The following is a 15,279-nucleotide window of genomic DNA, read 5'->3' as shown; positions in this document are numbered from 1 at the left end:
ACAAAAAAAACTAGTGGTGGGACCTTTTTGTGCTTCTATCTATTGATGTTGTTGATGTTTTTCGACGCATCATTGGCTCCTCCTCCTCCTACTTCTATCCGCCCCGTTCTCGCCAACAGCTCCGGGTGTTCCATTCGGTTCCCATCCGCGTGGCGTTCTTCTTTTTTCTTCGTCTTTCTTTTTCTATTCTTCCTGCTTTCTATCTCACTCTTTTTTCGTTTTTTTTCGTTTTTCTTTTTCCACTTTGCCATCCATCACAACACAACAGCGGCGTCGTTGTGTTCAACGACGCCGCGCCCGCCGCTGGTCGAGACGACGGACACTAACAAAACTATACGAAAACGAGGAGCAGTGAGTGAGCATGGAAGAGAAGCTTGAGTGAAAGAAAAGAACTGCAGCTGGGAGAGCCTGAGCTGCTGGAGCAGGCGTTTTTTGCTTCCCGCTTTTCAGATTGTTGTGCCTGCTGTTCTGGAGGAAAGAGAGGAGCGGCGACGGGGCAGCCGGAAAAAAGAAAAAAGAAAAGAAAAATAAAATAGTAAAGCAGCAATTGGATAGCCCCCCGAAGAGCTTCGGAGCTGCTCCAGAGCTCCATGGCTCCCGGAAAGCAAGAGCATGTGTGCTGTTTCTTTTTAGTTTTTTTGTTTTTCTTTCTGGATTTTCAGCCGATCGGCACTATACAGATTCGTGACTGGAAACAACTGGAAAAACAACAACGAGAAAAGTTGTGAAAAGTTTTTGGGATTGGTCATGCGTGATGGTGGAAATAGAAAAAATCAAAAAGAGAAAAAAAGAGAGGGAGAGGTGAGTGGACATACGTCGCGGTTCAAGGACGGAAAAGCGAAATTTTCGAAATAGACAGTCAACTAGTAGTTACTGATGGTGGTGGTCACTTTGGGGTTGGCAGAATTTTTCATCAACGTACATTCCGATTTCGCGCGAGAGACAACGAATTAGGGGCACATAAGTTGTTGCGGAATGGGGATCGGAAAACAGAATAGGATCGAAGAAGAAGAAGAAAAAGGTAATGGTCAGAAATAGGGGAGATATCAGTTAGGGAGTGAACAGCTGAATAAACTTGAGCCAGAGATTAGAATGTTCGAATAGAAGTGATCTTTTAGAATTTTCCTGAAACTTCAGCCACTGACGTGGCTGACAAGGTTTGCCGCCTCTTTGGATACTGTAGCTAAGAAGCTTTGCTTTTTCTAGTTGCCATAAAGAATTGTCAGTCCACAACCAAAGCAGCAAAGCTCTTTCAAAAAGTTTTCAAAATCAGAAAAAGAACGAAACAACTCGAAGACGCGTACAGAAATGGAGAAACTTCTCCGTTTTCGACCGGCACAAGAAAAAAAGTTGTACTAGTTGAGTTTGCACTGAAAAGTGGCAAACGCGTTCTTCTTTTACTTCGTCGAGGAGGGCAGCAATAGTAAAAAATGCAAAGATGTCGCACTTGAGAGATAACTCGGTTTCCGTCGAAAGGAGAAAAAAAGAAGACGTCTTCTTCTTCTTTTCTTTCTGACCGCCGACGCAGGAAAAGGAGAAAAAATTATAGTCAATACGGCTCGAAACTATCAATTTTTGAATTTCAGCATTTGAGGAGTTTTAGAGTTTTAGTTTTTAAGAGAAGGCAGGAACATCAAGAAGAATCTCAGTCATTTCATGGATCAAGTCTCAAAAAAAGCTGTTTTTACATCTTTGACAGTGGGCTCGTAGGGGTCACTTGATCACAAATAGTCATCTGAATAAAACTTTGAAAGAAGTAATATGAAGGAATGACTGCGTGTAACAGATGTTGTGCAGTTGACCAGTACAGTAACATCTGGGAAACGTCTGTCGCCACTCCCGCACTCTTAGAATCCATAAAACAAAAAAGAGTGAGCGAGTGTCGTGAAAGAATGTCAAAGTGCATGTGAAACTGAGAGCTGATATGCAACACATGTACTCATCGTGGTCAGTCAGTTTGTCCTTCTTCTGCCCTCCCAGTCTTCTTCTCCTTCTCCACCCATTTTTCAATTTCACGCCACCAAGACGAATCTCTGCGTCTCAATGTCTTTCACACTCTCTCATCGGCTACTCGCAACATACTTCGACGCCGAGGGGGCACCACATTACCCTCTTCTCTCAGACATCGTCTTTGTTCTTTTTCAATGCTCGTTTATTTTTCTTAGGTCTTTTCGCTCTCACGGAAATTGCAACAAAGAGAAATGGAAATGAGAGGAAGAAGAGGATATTAGCGGATGTGTTGGGTTGATTTATTATAATGGAATTAAAGAATCTACAGTCGAAAACAAGGGAAATATTAGAATAGAGACTGTGAAATTTCAGAATTGAGAGCCGAGTAGTTAGAACTTAGAAAACGAGTCAGGATGAGCTTGCGGAAACAATATAAACCCATTCCTGGATTTCACATTTTTTTCCCAAATTCCGTATCTTAAGTTGAAAACTCGAAAAAACGTGCTTTTGAATAAAAAAAAACACTAAACTCAAAGTCCGAAGTTCCGAATGCAGATTCCAGAATCGAGAAACGAGGATCCGGAATTCTGAATCCACCGATAATGAGGTTTCTGAAGTCTGAATTCTGAGTTTTTGTATCCAGATTCGAAAACTCGGCTCTCACGAAGAGCTTAGAAATAATTCTGAATCCAGATGTTGGAATTCAACATTCTATAAAGGAGGTTCTGAATCATAAGTCTTGAATACAGTGCTTGGAATTTAGAATTCTGAATTCTGGATCCTAAAATTGACTTTCAGAATGTAGCATTCAAAACTATGAATCTAGAATTTCAAACCTTGAAATTAGGAAATATAATTTTAAGGTTCTGAACCCTAAATTTTGAAATCCCGAACCACAAATACCGAATCTTCAATTCCAACAATATAATTCAGAATCCAAGGTTCCAAATCTATTCCTGATCCTACATCCCGCCTCGTCTACCTCCTTAAAATCTCAATTTTTCCATTTTTTTTACTTAGAACTCGAAATTCTAGTATTACTTCGTATATGCAAGCAAAAAAAGTACACCCCACTCTGCGTCTCTTCGTCTTCTTCAATCTCTAAATGCAACAAACAAACGACTGGACACAGCAAAAGGGACCTCCTCTCCACGCCCCTCTAGACTCTTCCTTTCGAATCTCCTATCTCTCCTGGCTATGAGCATGAGTTTGTTGCTTCAACTCCTCCTCCCACTATATACTTTTTGAATCTTGTAACCGAACAAGATCTCACTTCTTTTCCTTATTTTTTGTATGTTTCTTTAAAAAGCTCCGCCCCTCAAGTGGTCAGTGGGCTCGGCTCTCACGAAGAAAAAAGAGAAGGCAGAAAAGTAAAAAAAAGAAATGCCAAAAATAGAAAAAGAAAGAAGAAGGGAGCAAATGCAAAAGGTCTCGAAGAGGATGAGTGGTCAGATGATTGAAGTGATGTGGTGGTAGACAACATGAAATCGAAAAAATAGAAAAAAAAGAAAACAGTGAAAACGGAGTAGGTAGAACTGGTCAGATTTCCAAAATTTTCACTGAAAAAATACTTTCTCTTTTCAGGTGTAGTATTGTGAATTCACTCACTCCAAATGAATATATTACAAAAAACTGGAATTCCGAAGAGACACGGCTCAGGTGTTTATCATATCAAAATAGAAAAGAAAAGAAGGGAAAGTGAGGTAAAAAACTGTGTTGAAAAAAGGAGAAAGTGACCGTCGTTATCAGTGATCTGATGACGATTTGGAACTTGAAACACTCTGTGTTGATGACGCTGAAATGAAATGACACTGCACAAACATCATATAACATTAAAGCACATGGGGCGCCAGAGGGCAACAGTTTCAGGCGCCGGAGGGAGGTGAAAGAGGACTGATAAGATGGTCACTTGGTGTTAACATTATGTGAAATAAATGGACATTGTCAAATGATTGACAGGAATTGAAATGTTTCAGGAAAGAGGGAGGAATAGAGTTAGAAAGAATCAATCTAGAAAAGTTCAGGTTGATCGAACGAGAGGAGTCAACGTTTGTGAATCGAAAGAAGAGTGATGGGTTTGATACTGGAGTGAGGGGATCCCCGGGGTCTCATTTAATAAAAATATCTAGATCTTCATGTCTGGAATATATACAGAACAGGCGAAAGCTATAAGAACAAGCAGAGGCTCTATGACTTTTTAAGGCTGTACATTCTCCAGAAGAGTTCGTACAAAAGTTACGGCTGAACTGAATTTGAAAAACTTCAAAACTGGAATACTAAAGAATCTGGATGATCTGGAACTGCCTGCCAATACTCTGGGATTGACATTTACACACTTACTAGTTAGAACGGAAGTGGTTTTCAGTTATGACTAGTTGCAGTAAGGATCACCACAATACCTTAAAAAAATTGAAATACTGAGCATCTATGTCCTCAAAAGAAAGCTAAATGAAATTCAAATGAAAAGAGTTAGCCTGTAGATTCGAATTGACCTAGTGACTGAAATTCACGGTTGCTGTGCACCACGTGGCAACGGACTCTTCAAAAAACGGGGGAGCAACGGGCTCATACAAGTCGTTTTCTTCTTTTTGCATGCTTTTCTCTCTTTTTTTCCGTTTTTTTCCGCGTGTGCTGCTGCCCACCGAGAGCCTCGTCGATATCATGTTTCGCGATACTATCGTAAACTAAAAATTTGCTGTGGCCAGCTTCTTCTGGAGGCGTGGAAGGCACAAAACGAAAAACCGACTAGGCGCACAGGCGATAGGATCAAATTTCCAGTAAAAAAGAGAAAGGAAAAAACCAACAAAAAAAGAAGAGAAAAAAGAGAAAAAATGGACGAAGGGGAGGAGGAGGAGGACCATCCGGAAATCATCAAGTGTCCGACACATGAAACATGCTATACACTAAACAACTGGCCACGAGCCTCTTGCCAACCATCGACTAAGCCGCCCCAATGTATCAGGTGTTGATAGGAAACATCTCTTCTCGCTTCCAGTAGCACCCCATCATTTTTTGCACTTTTTGTCAGTTTCTTCTTTTTTCTCGATGGTCCCTCCTCTCTCGATCCACCCAACAACCACTCCGCCAGACATATACACGAAGCAACAAACGAATGGCCTCTCGCTTTGCTCGTTTGTATAGCGAAATAGCAGCAGGATAATCGGAAATTTTAAAAAGAGAAAAAGAAAAAAACGAAAGCACTGCGTGATGCTTGAAACGTGAAGATGATGATCCATGGGTCGGGTGGGCAGGGCTGACGAGAGACGTCATGACAGCTCGGATTTTGGAAAAAAGGTTCAGTTCACTTCAAGATCATGGGATAGAGAAAAAAAGAGAGTTCGAGGAAAGAGAAGAACATGAAAACTGAGAAATCGGTTACTACTGGCAGGTGGTGAGTGAATACGATGTTGAGTAGATCATGATCTTAGTTGAGGACTACGAGCTGGAGCAGCTCTTGAAATAGAATCTCAGACGCAGAAGCTGAATGTCAGAGATGAGTTTGCACAAGAAATTTCTGGGATCGGCTCTTTCTGGAGCCGTCGTTTCTAAGATGAGGTTGGATACCGTACTCAGATGATTCAGCGACTGCTCCACTAAGATCTAGATAGAGGTCTTAACGTTAGTCGTATCATCTCACAGACTTTTCAAATCTCTAGAATAAACTAAAGTTGACTCTCCGAGTAATCAACTGATTTCTTTCAAAAATTTGAATGAGATGATCGAGATCAAGATCTTTCTCAAGTTAAACTTGAGATTCTCTTATAAACCTCTTGCGTGAAGATGGGCAAAAGAATTACAGTAGTTCTGAGGGTAAAAACTAGAAGCAGCAAGCTTGGGAGCTCTTGAAAAGATGAATGGAAGAAGAAAAAGATGAGACAAAATGAGTAGCCAACAGAAAAAAGAACACACATCCCCACAACATACACAACATAGTCGTCGTTCTTGTTCTCCTAGTCGCCCTTCAGCAAAGTGAAGGCTTTCTGAAGACGACGACGACGGAGTAGAAGGATAAGAAGAAGAAGATGTTGGAGCACCACGGAGGCGCGGCGCTGCGAAAAGGGCCGCCGAGACCACACACAAAAAAGAACGACGAGAAAAAACACAGGAGGTGGGCTCGGGGCGCCCCCGGCTGGCCGTTGTCTGCATCTCTTCGACCTATATGCTCTCTCGGCGCCTTCTTTTCGTATAGTTCGCGTTTCTTTTATAACCAATAGAGTGTGAGCTCGAAAGGCGCCACTGCTGCTACTGCGGTCGTCAGTTTTTTTTCCGCCCGGGCACCAAAGCTTTTCTCCGCGGGCGCCAGGGGTCCCTCTCGAGAAGGCGGAAATTCAAAACCTTTCCATCCGAAGTAAACGGAAAGACAGACGAAGAGTCGGTCAGTTCTTGTTGATAGGACATAGGAGACTCAATGCATGTGACCGAAGGGACTCGAAAACAGATGCCGTGTCGAGAAAAAAAGAGAGAAAATAAAAAAGACAAACCAATAGACAGCTGATTGAAATGTCATTGAGATTTGATCCAACTCCGAGATCCACACCACCGAAAAAATAAGAAACAGATACATGTCTATTAACAAAACAAGCCGTTGTTTAGATCGGCGAGGGTTCTGAGTTTTTAGACAGTGACACTATCAAAAATGCATGACATCTTCCGGGTGTTTCCTCAGCACACTACTGTTTTGTGTAGGTTCCTTTTTATGTTTGGGTAAAAGTTCGGGATAGCAGATGGGTGAATTCCCCGAGCCAATCTGATCAGTGCTTTTTGAAAATATTAGAAGTTGGGAACTGTAGTGTCCGCCATCTTTATGTCGTAGAAGACGGGGTTATAGTTATACTCTTTATTGCGGTAATCGTGGAGCGAGGGAAAATCAGAACTGAGCTTTTCAGTGAAAGTTCAGGATAACATTGACCTTGACATGGCATGATAAAAAGGCAAGGTCAATGGAAAAATAGAAATAATAAAATGCGTGTAGCCTCGAGGGAGGTACACGTTTAAAGTATACAAACGTGGCGTTTGTAACATCTCCCTTTTTTAAGATGGATGCGAGAGAGGTAAGAGAGGCAACGAGTTCACTTAATATCTTTTCTGCTTTGGTTGTATTTGGAATGGTTGCACGGGTTTGATGTTTCTGGTAGAGCGGCGGAGTGGCACTGGTGTGGTTGGTGGAATGCTCGTTCTTGGAGATGGTACTGGAATGGTGGTGGCATCGGCTTTGTCGGACTTGGGCATCTCTTCAGCAGGGTCTTCAATTTCGAGGAAATCTGACCAATCGTAGTGAGACGGTGGAGACGTTCGCTGACGAAGTTGATTGGCGTGTCTTGTCCATCGTTGACTTCCCACTCGGACTTTGTAGACAGTCTGGCCCAGTTTACGTTCGATGACTCCTGAAACCCATGGGGAAGAATTTGGGCTACGACGGTCAATAACATAAACCTGGTCGTTTATCTCAAAGCTCCGATCACGTGCTCCATGATGCAAATTGAACTGCGTTTCCATTGCCAAATTTCTCTCTAGGCTGGGAGTCGGCTTGTGTGGCAGGAGCAGGTTCAGCACAGTTCTCATTTTACGTCCGATGAAGGCTTCGGCAGGAGACTGGTTATTTGGAACAGATGCACATGGAGTCGATCGATAAACCTGAAGGAAGGTCTGGAGCGCAGTCTCAGTGTTTCCCTCCCCTCTTAACTTGCATAAAGCTCGTTTCAAAGTGTCCACGAATCTCTCGGCTTGACCATTCGATTGAGGATGATATGGTGGAGAGCGAACATGAGTGATACCATTGGATGCCGTAAACTCTTGGAACGTTTGTGACGTGAACTGAGGACCATTATCGGTGACTAGAGTCTCTGGATTCCCGAACTGTCCGAAAACTTTTGTCAATATCTTGATAGTAGCTGCGGTGGTAGTCGAAGTTGTAGCATAGACTTCAGGCCACTTCGAAAACGAGTCTACAAAAACAAGATAATACATACCGTCTACCGGTCCAGCAAAGTCAACATGAACTCGTTCGAATGGCTTCTTTGGAATTGGCCATGAGTATAAAAGATTTTTGACTGGATTCTTGGCGGCGGAGGCACATTCATCACACGATTTGACCAATTTTTCGATGTCTTTGTCGATACCCGGCCAGTATACGTAACTTCTTGCCAACATTTTCATTCTCACGATTCCAGGGTGGGCACGGTGGAGTGTCTTCAGGACCTTTTGTCGCAAAACTGTGGGGATCACTACTCGTTCGCCCAGCACGATGCAGTCGTTGACAATTGAGAATTCGTCCTTTCGATTACACATGTTCCACATTTCGGTTCCCTTTTCACTTTTGGGCCATTTACCAGATTTCAAGGAGTTGAGAACATCTGTCAGGAGGGTGTCTTTACCGGTCTGGAATGAAATAGTTTTGGCAGTTATAGGTAGGAACGAGAGATTTTGGGAAAGTTGGTCGACAGGATCCAGCTCCACTTGTGCAATGACGAAGTCTTCTGGTGCTTTCTCGGCATTCTGCTCATCAATCAGTCTGGACAGCGCATCCACTTGTCCAAAATCTTTGGTGTTGATATATTCGATGTCGAAATCATAATTCAATAGAATTGTAGCCCACCGTTGAAGACGATTTGCAGTGTAAACAGGTACTCCTTTCTTTCCTCCGAATATAGTTAGTAGCGGTTTGTGATCGGTTCGCAAAGTGAATTTTCTCCCGTGGATAAATTTGTGAAATTTGGTGACGGCGGTGATGAGACCAAAACCCTCTTTCTCGATCTGACTGTAGTTCCGCTGGGTTTTTGACAGAGTCTTGCTGATGTGATATATGGTCTTTTCGGTTCCGTCCGGAAATCGGTGAGAGATGGTTGCTCCAATTCCGTATTGAGATGCGTCCGCAGCCACAATGATTGGCAAGTTGGGATTGTAGTGAGTCAGCAGTAGGTCCGATTGCAGGATCTCCTTGATTGTATCGAATGACTTTTGGCATTCCAGAGTCCATTTGAAATCAGTGTCTTTGGCAGTGAGATTGTCCAAGGGTTGGCGTAATCGGAAAAGTTGTTTTACGAATTGCCCATAAAATTGGATAAGTCCCAGGAAAGACTTAACTTGACTCACGTTAGTGGGTTCCGGCATATTCTTGATGTGTAGTACTTTCTCTGGATCGGGACGTCGTCCTTGCTTGTTGATAATGAAGCCAAGGAACTTGATTTCTTCCATAAGGAATGAACATTTTTCCATCTTGATCCGGAATCCATACTCTTGAATACGCCCAAATACTTTAAGCACTCTCTCATTGTGTTCTTCTATGGTAGATCCACAAATAATGATGTCATCCAAGTAGGTGGACACTCCTTCCAAGCCATTCAGCATAGTATCCATGATTTGTTGAAAAATTCCTGGTGCTGACTTGACTCCGAATGGAAGGCGATTGTATGTGAAGAGGCCCAGGTGTGTGTTGATGACCAGAAGCTTCTGCGAGTCCGGATCCATTTCAACCTGTAAATATGCCTCGGCGAGATCGATTTGCGTGAAAAAATTACCACCATTTAGTTTAGCAAATATATCGTCCGCAGTGGGCAACGGATGGTTATTTGACTCAATGGCATCATTTAATCCAGTGGAAAAATCAGCGCATAGTCTGATGGAACCATTCTTTTTCTTTACTGCAACGACTGGAGCGGCCCATTCGGAATGGTCGACTGGGGAGATGACGCCGGTTTGATTCAGTCGTTCGATTTCAGTTGAGACCATTGGAAGAGCAGAATACGTCACGGGGCGCGCCTTCCGGAATATGGGTCTAGCATTTGGCTTCAGTGTCAGGGTTGCTTTGGTCTTCGTACACTTTCCGAGTCCTGGTTTCATTATTTCCTTGTATTTGGTTCCAATCGCTTCGATCAACCGTTCCCTTGTCCCGCCCAGGTAGTTGCATGCTGGTTCGGTGACAGAGACGCGGTTAATCTTTTCAGAATTTTGAAGGAACTTCCACAACTCTTTATCTTTTGAAATCCAGTCTCTTCCGAGTAAAGTGTCTGTATTTGATACGAATGCAACTCCAGATTCTTGTCTTCCATTCATCATGTATTTGCAATGGAGGGATCCAAATATTTTCACCGGCTCGTGTGTGGCAGATTTGACTTTGATGGTGGGTTTTTCCAGTTTTGGTCTTCCCAGGGCAGTCCAATCATTTTGACTGAGCAGCGTGATGTCGGCACCGGTATCCAGAAGCATTTTCACACAATGACCATTAATTTGTACTTGTCGATAGATTCGCTCTGCGCCATCGATCGATGCGGCCCCGATGTAGACCGTCTTGACTTTTGGAGACTTGTTTTCCCGATTCTTGTTTCTGCAACATTTCTCTAAGTGACCTGGTTTTTTACAGTAACTACATGTCACCTTTTTATGTTCACAATCTCGCACCCAATGATTCCCTCCACATCGATAACATGCAGATGGTGGTTGTTTGCTATCTTTCTTCTCCGGAGTGTTTTTCTTGGATTTTTGGAACTTCTGCACCGCATTCACGTCCGATGTCGTTGTAACGGATCCTCCCACAGCTCTCGCGTCGGCACGGATATCCAGTAGTCGCTTGACATCACTTTCCAGCTCCAGAAGTGTCAGATTAGGCTTTTGCTCGAGGACTTGCAGTGCTCTCGCTCGGATGTCTTGATAGGATGGGTCCCGCATCCCTGCTATCCATACCATTGCACATGTTTGCTCGTCGGTCATCTTTTTGAACTCTGATGTGGCAAATCTTCGAAGAACTGTCCCCGTGTATTCTTCTAAGCTTCCTCCGCCGAATTCTGTTCGTAAGAACTCCTGACGCTTCCTGAATATTGACGTCGTCGATTTGAATAGAGCTTTCAGATTTTTAATGGTGTCAGTGTAACTGATTTCATTCGGTAGTTTCGGCAAGCATCGGTTCGTGTACAACGCGTAGTCCTTCTGGCCTAACTTTGACAGGACAATCCGGGTTTTGAGGTCCTCTGCGAGCGAGGTCCTCTGCGAGCGATTGCGGTAATCGTGGAGCGAGGGAAAATCAGAACTGAGCTTTTCAGTGAAAGTTCAGGATAACATTGACCTTGACATGGCATGATAAAAAGGCAAGGTCAATGGAAAAATAGAAATAATAAAATGCGTGTAGCCTCGAGGGAGGTACACGTTTAAAGTATACAAACGTGGCGTTTGTAACAGGAACCTCGTCTTGAGGGAATTGGAAGACTAGCTCCATGCACTTGCGGTCAGTTAGCTTCATTTTTGGGACAGGGAAAAGATGAATCATCGGACCATGATTCTAGTCTTACCAAGATGTAGGAAAGATCTGGCCCAGACTTGCTCATCCTACGATATCAGTATATGCAATGGTGAAGGCGCCATCTGTTCGGCCATACTTTGGATATATTTCGCTACAGTAACCCGACCGTCTCGTCTTCTAGTTCCTCCTCTCTCTCGAGCCTCTGGAAGTTTTTTTTCCAGAACCCAGACAACTTTTGCTCTTGTTGTTTCTTTTCTGCTGATGGTTCTCTCTCTATATGCCACCCATTTTTCAACATGGTCATATGTTGTTTTTTTGCGTGTGTCTGCTCCCCCTACCACCCCTATCTATCTATCTACTCCTACACTTCTGGCCGTTAGGATCGGTTCCATTGCCATCTATCTATGTTGTTGTTGTTTAGTGTTGTTTTTGCAATCGCCGCCGCGTCTGTGACACTAGTATATAAAAAAGAGAAGAAGACGAACACATCGGAAAACGTGTGTAGTGGAAAAAAAGGAAAAAAGAGAGCTGTCTGAAACGGAAAAGGGGAAATTCTGACGACAAGGACTCAAGGATTTTTATGGTGTTCTGGAGACATGTAATGGGTATGTCAGGTTGACGATGATTCAGTGGCAACTGACCTCAAAACAAAAAAAGAGAATAACGAAAAGAGGCAGTGACCAAGTTATTCAAAATTCACCAAAAAAGTCTTTTCACTCTTTGTTTAGATTTTCTTCGTTTGAATGGAGAACTTTCTGTGACCACAACATCAGCCACAACGAGAAAAAAAATCAGAAATTCAGTCTAGTTTAGAAGAGAAACTTTCGAAAAGCGGCTCGAGGAGAGAAAAAAAAAATCAGAAGTTTCAGTATTTCAGTGTGAAAAAATCAAGGAAAGTTGAAAATAGAAGATAACTATTGAATTCTTCTAACAGTCTCATAGAATCATGAGCAAAAATTGGGAATTTCACCGATATCTTCCACTGAACTGAGGTTAGGATGCCTTGAATCTTCGAATAACTATGAGAGGAAGTATTAATGCGAAGCAGCTTGAGCCGGTGGCCAAAGTTTAAAAAACCGTCCTTGTGACCGTGAGGAAGTCTCAGCATGACCCTATTGAAAAACTGAAGTGTTTCTCGAAACATCTAACGAAACATGCACTAATATCACAAAATCTTCCAGATCGATAAAAACTTTCAGATGTCCAATCCAACATTCGAAAGTGGTCATTCCTAATCCACGTCTCAAGAGAAATATCGAAAACAAAAAACATACGGAGAAACCACTTTCTTTATATTATCTGAATGTGTTTGTCCATCATCAAATCCATCAGAATCACATGGATTTCCATCTGGATCAGTGTTGTAAAATCTCGAGGTGGTCTTATATTTTTTCATGTTCGGACAAGTTCTTCTTCTTTTTCTCCCATCATCATAACCCATATTCTCCAGATGTTTCTGCTCTGAGAGTCGAGGAATGATCTCAGCCTTCTCAGCTTTACCATTCTCCTCCTGCTCATCCGTTATTTTGTGCATGTGTTTTCGATCAGTTACACATAATACTCACATCGTCAGAGCAGCTGTTTTGTGCTGCGTCTCTAGACTTCCCGTCTACAATCATCTCTCCCGGGCAGTCCGGGACTCATGGGTCCGCTCGTTTGACCGCGTTTTTTGTCCACACAAAAACTTTTTCAAGCTTCTTCTCCTCCTTCGCATTCCATTGTGTGCCGCGTCAGAGAGGATTTCAGAAGTGCTTCGAGGAACACATGCACAAGAAAACGACGAAATAAAAAGAACGAGCCTGGCGACCGAGAACATGTCTTTGGGGAGACCGATGCTGAGATTAGAGGGAATCGACCGAAGAAAAGAGATTAGGAAAAAAGGGAGAGCAATGGTAAAAAGTGAATCAGAGGATAATTTAATCACTGAATGACAGTGGTTTCATGGAGTAAAGAAGGCTACTTTTTGATGATTTAAAGGGTTTAGAGTATTTACTGAGGAATCACTGTTTTATGAAGAAAAAGTTATGAAAATGATAATGATGAACAGACATACTGTAGGAAGCTATCAAGAATTCCAAAAAATAATGTTTCTAGAAACAATTTCATGAAGAAATGAATTATATTTCATCAGAGACCGTTGACAAACTGTCAATAATAATGAAAAAAAGCGAAACAGTGATAACAAAGCACTATGAATATCAATTGTAATTCTAATTAGATTTTCGGTTTTTCGATGGCCAGTGGACATCCAAAAAATGGGATTAAAGTACAACCTTTCGATTTTCCGATAATGAGAGTTTATCTCATAAGAAAGTTGCGGATGGAAACGAGAATGCGGTCTTGATAATTTTCAAGTGTCGATTTACGAAGGCAAGACTCGATTTACGTAGTCAGGTGCAGATTCAGGAAGTTAAGACTCAATTTACTGATTTTGTTGTAGTATAGATTTTTAGATTTAGGATTTTCAGTTTTTAAAAAGCAAGAATACAAAATCACCAAAAAACTACAGGAATTGGAATTTGAAACGCATGAAACTAATTTGAACGCGCAGGTGACAAAAACAGAAAATGAACGACTTCAATCTGAAACTGGAAACCAAAGCTACTCAGAATTTTACTGAAAGTGATTCTTTTTACTATATTCTTGCTATATTGGCTTCATATACGACATATACTATAAAATTTTACTATCACATCCAAAAACAATCAACAAAAACAAAAATAAAAATCCTTGACGTATTATTAAAAAAAGGAAAAGAAAATTGGATTACGGTAGATTCGAGATTTATTCTAGTGGAAAAGGTTTTCCACAAAAAAAAGAGTGGAAGAAAGAGTGTCCACTTGAAAAGGTGTGAAAGGTGAAAAATGTGTGTGTCCAGTCAGTTAGAGGGGGCCCTTCCTGGAAGAGGCGACCCGTCAACACGAAGTTGAAGACTCGAAACTGCCAGTGCTGTCATGTTATGTGCGGTGTGCATTTTTCGTTTATTCTCTCGTTTTTTTTTTCTCGCCGACGTCTCTGCTGAGTCTCTCTTCTATTAAACATTGGTGTTTTTCTATTTCAGTCTAAGTCTCTTCTGAAGTCCTTCTTCTTTTATTCTCTTCCAGTTTCGGCCATTGGCCTCTCAACTCAACCACTTTTTAAGGCACGGCGACATTCAGGGTCGACGGGCGCAGATTCTATGGGAAAAGAAGAAAGAAATAAGAAAAAGGGATGATGATGATGGTTGGAAAAGGGGAAAAACGAAGGAAAAGGAGCAGCCGACGACGACCAGCTGGGGTGGACACTCAAGGAAGAAAAAAGATGAAAAAAGAAGCAGTGCGTCAGCTGATCGGAGAGTGGGCATCCTCAAAACCAATAAAAAAGAAAAACATAGCAAAGAAAAGAACTCAATGATTTGTTGAGGAAGTTATGGAAGTGAAGCGTTTCCAGAGTTGACCGAGGGGACCTTTGTGACGTTTCTGAGGGGTTTCTTATTGAAGTTGGCACTCTCTTTTTTTAAAGAAAAAGGTAATAGAATCCGAAACAACATTACCGCCTTCTTGACAGAATCTTTGATTTCCCGAGATGGCTTAGGTTGTGATTCTCATGGCTGAAATACTCGAGAAACTTTCAATAACTACGTTTCAACTAAATCAGAAAAGGAATCGGAAGCTTCACCAAACAAAAAATAAAAAGATAAATTACTGATAAAATATTGTAGACATCAGCTTCTCGTATCACCCCAATTAGAGTGTCTCCTAGACTTCAAGTTCATCAGCATTACCTTCGGCCTTGTTGCCTTTCGTCGTCTCCTTTTTTAGTTAGTTTATCCGCGTGCCGAGATTAATCAGTGCGCGCGCGCTCTGCCGCTTTTAGACGACTCTCAAACAACTACTATACGAATATAAGAAAAAAGAGCACTGAAACACAATGTGTACTTTTTCTTGTTGATGATGATGATGATGGAGTGAAAGAATACATGACCTATGGAATTAGACAAAGAGCAACTTCTAAAGTCACAGTTGAAAAAGTTAAAAAGAGAAAACCGATAGGTTGGATGGAAGAAGTTCAGATGTGTCTTTTCAAAGATTCTGAAATAAAAATTATGTGATCGTAAA

General features: G+C 42.0%; 1 protein-coding gene across 1 annotated transcript; it reads right to left on the bottom strand.

The window, feature by feature from the left end:
- Positions 1-12,425: 12,425 nt before the first annotated feature.
- GCK72_017909 (uncharacterized protein) lies at positions 12,426-12,716 on the bottom strand (the record flags this gene model as incomplete). The annotated part of the gene is made up of 1 exon (XM_053732305.1): positions 12,426-12,716. One exon carries the CDS (start codon positions 12,714-12,716, stop codon positions 12,426-12,428), a length of 291 nt encoding a protein of 96 aa, XP_053581218.1.
- Between the last annotated feature and the right edge of the window lie 2,563 nt (positions 12,717-15,279).

The sequence above is a fragment of the Caenorhabditis remanei genome, chromosome V (assembly GCF_010183535.1).
Source record: "Caenorhabditis remanei strain PX506 chromosome V, whole genome shotgun sequence".
Classification (NCBI taxonomy): domain Eukaryota; kingdom Metazoa; phylum Nematoda; class Chromadorea; order Rhabditida; family Rhabditidae; genus Caenorhabditis; species Caenorhabditis remanei.
This window is presented reverse-complemented; position numbering and strand designations above follow the sequence as displayed.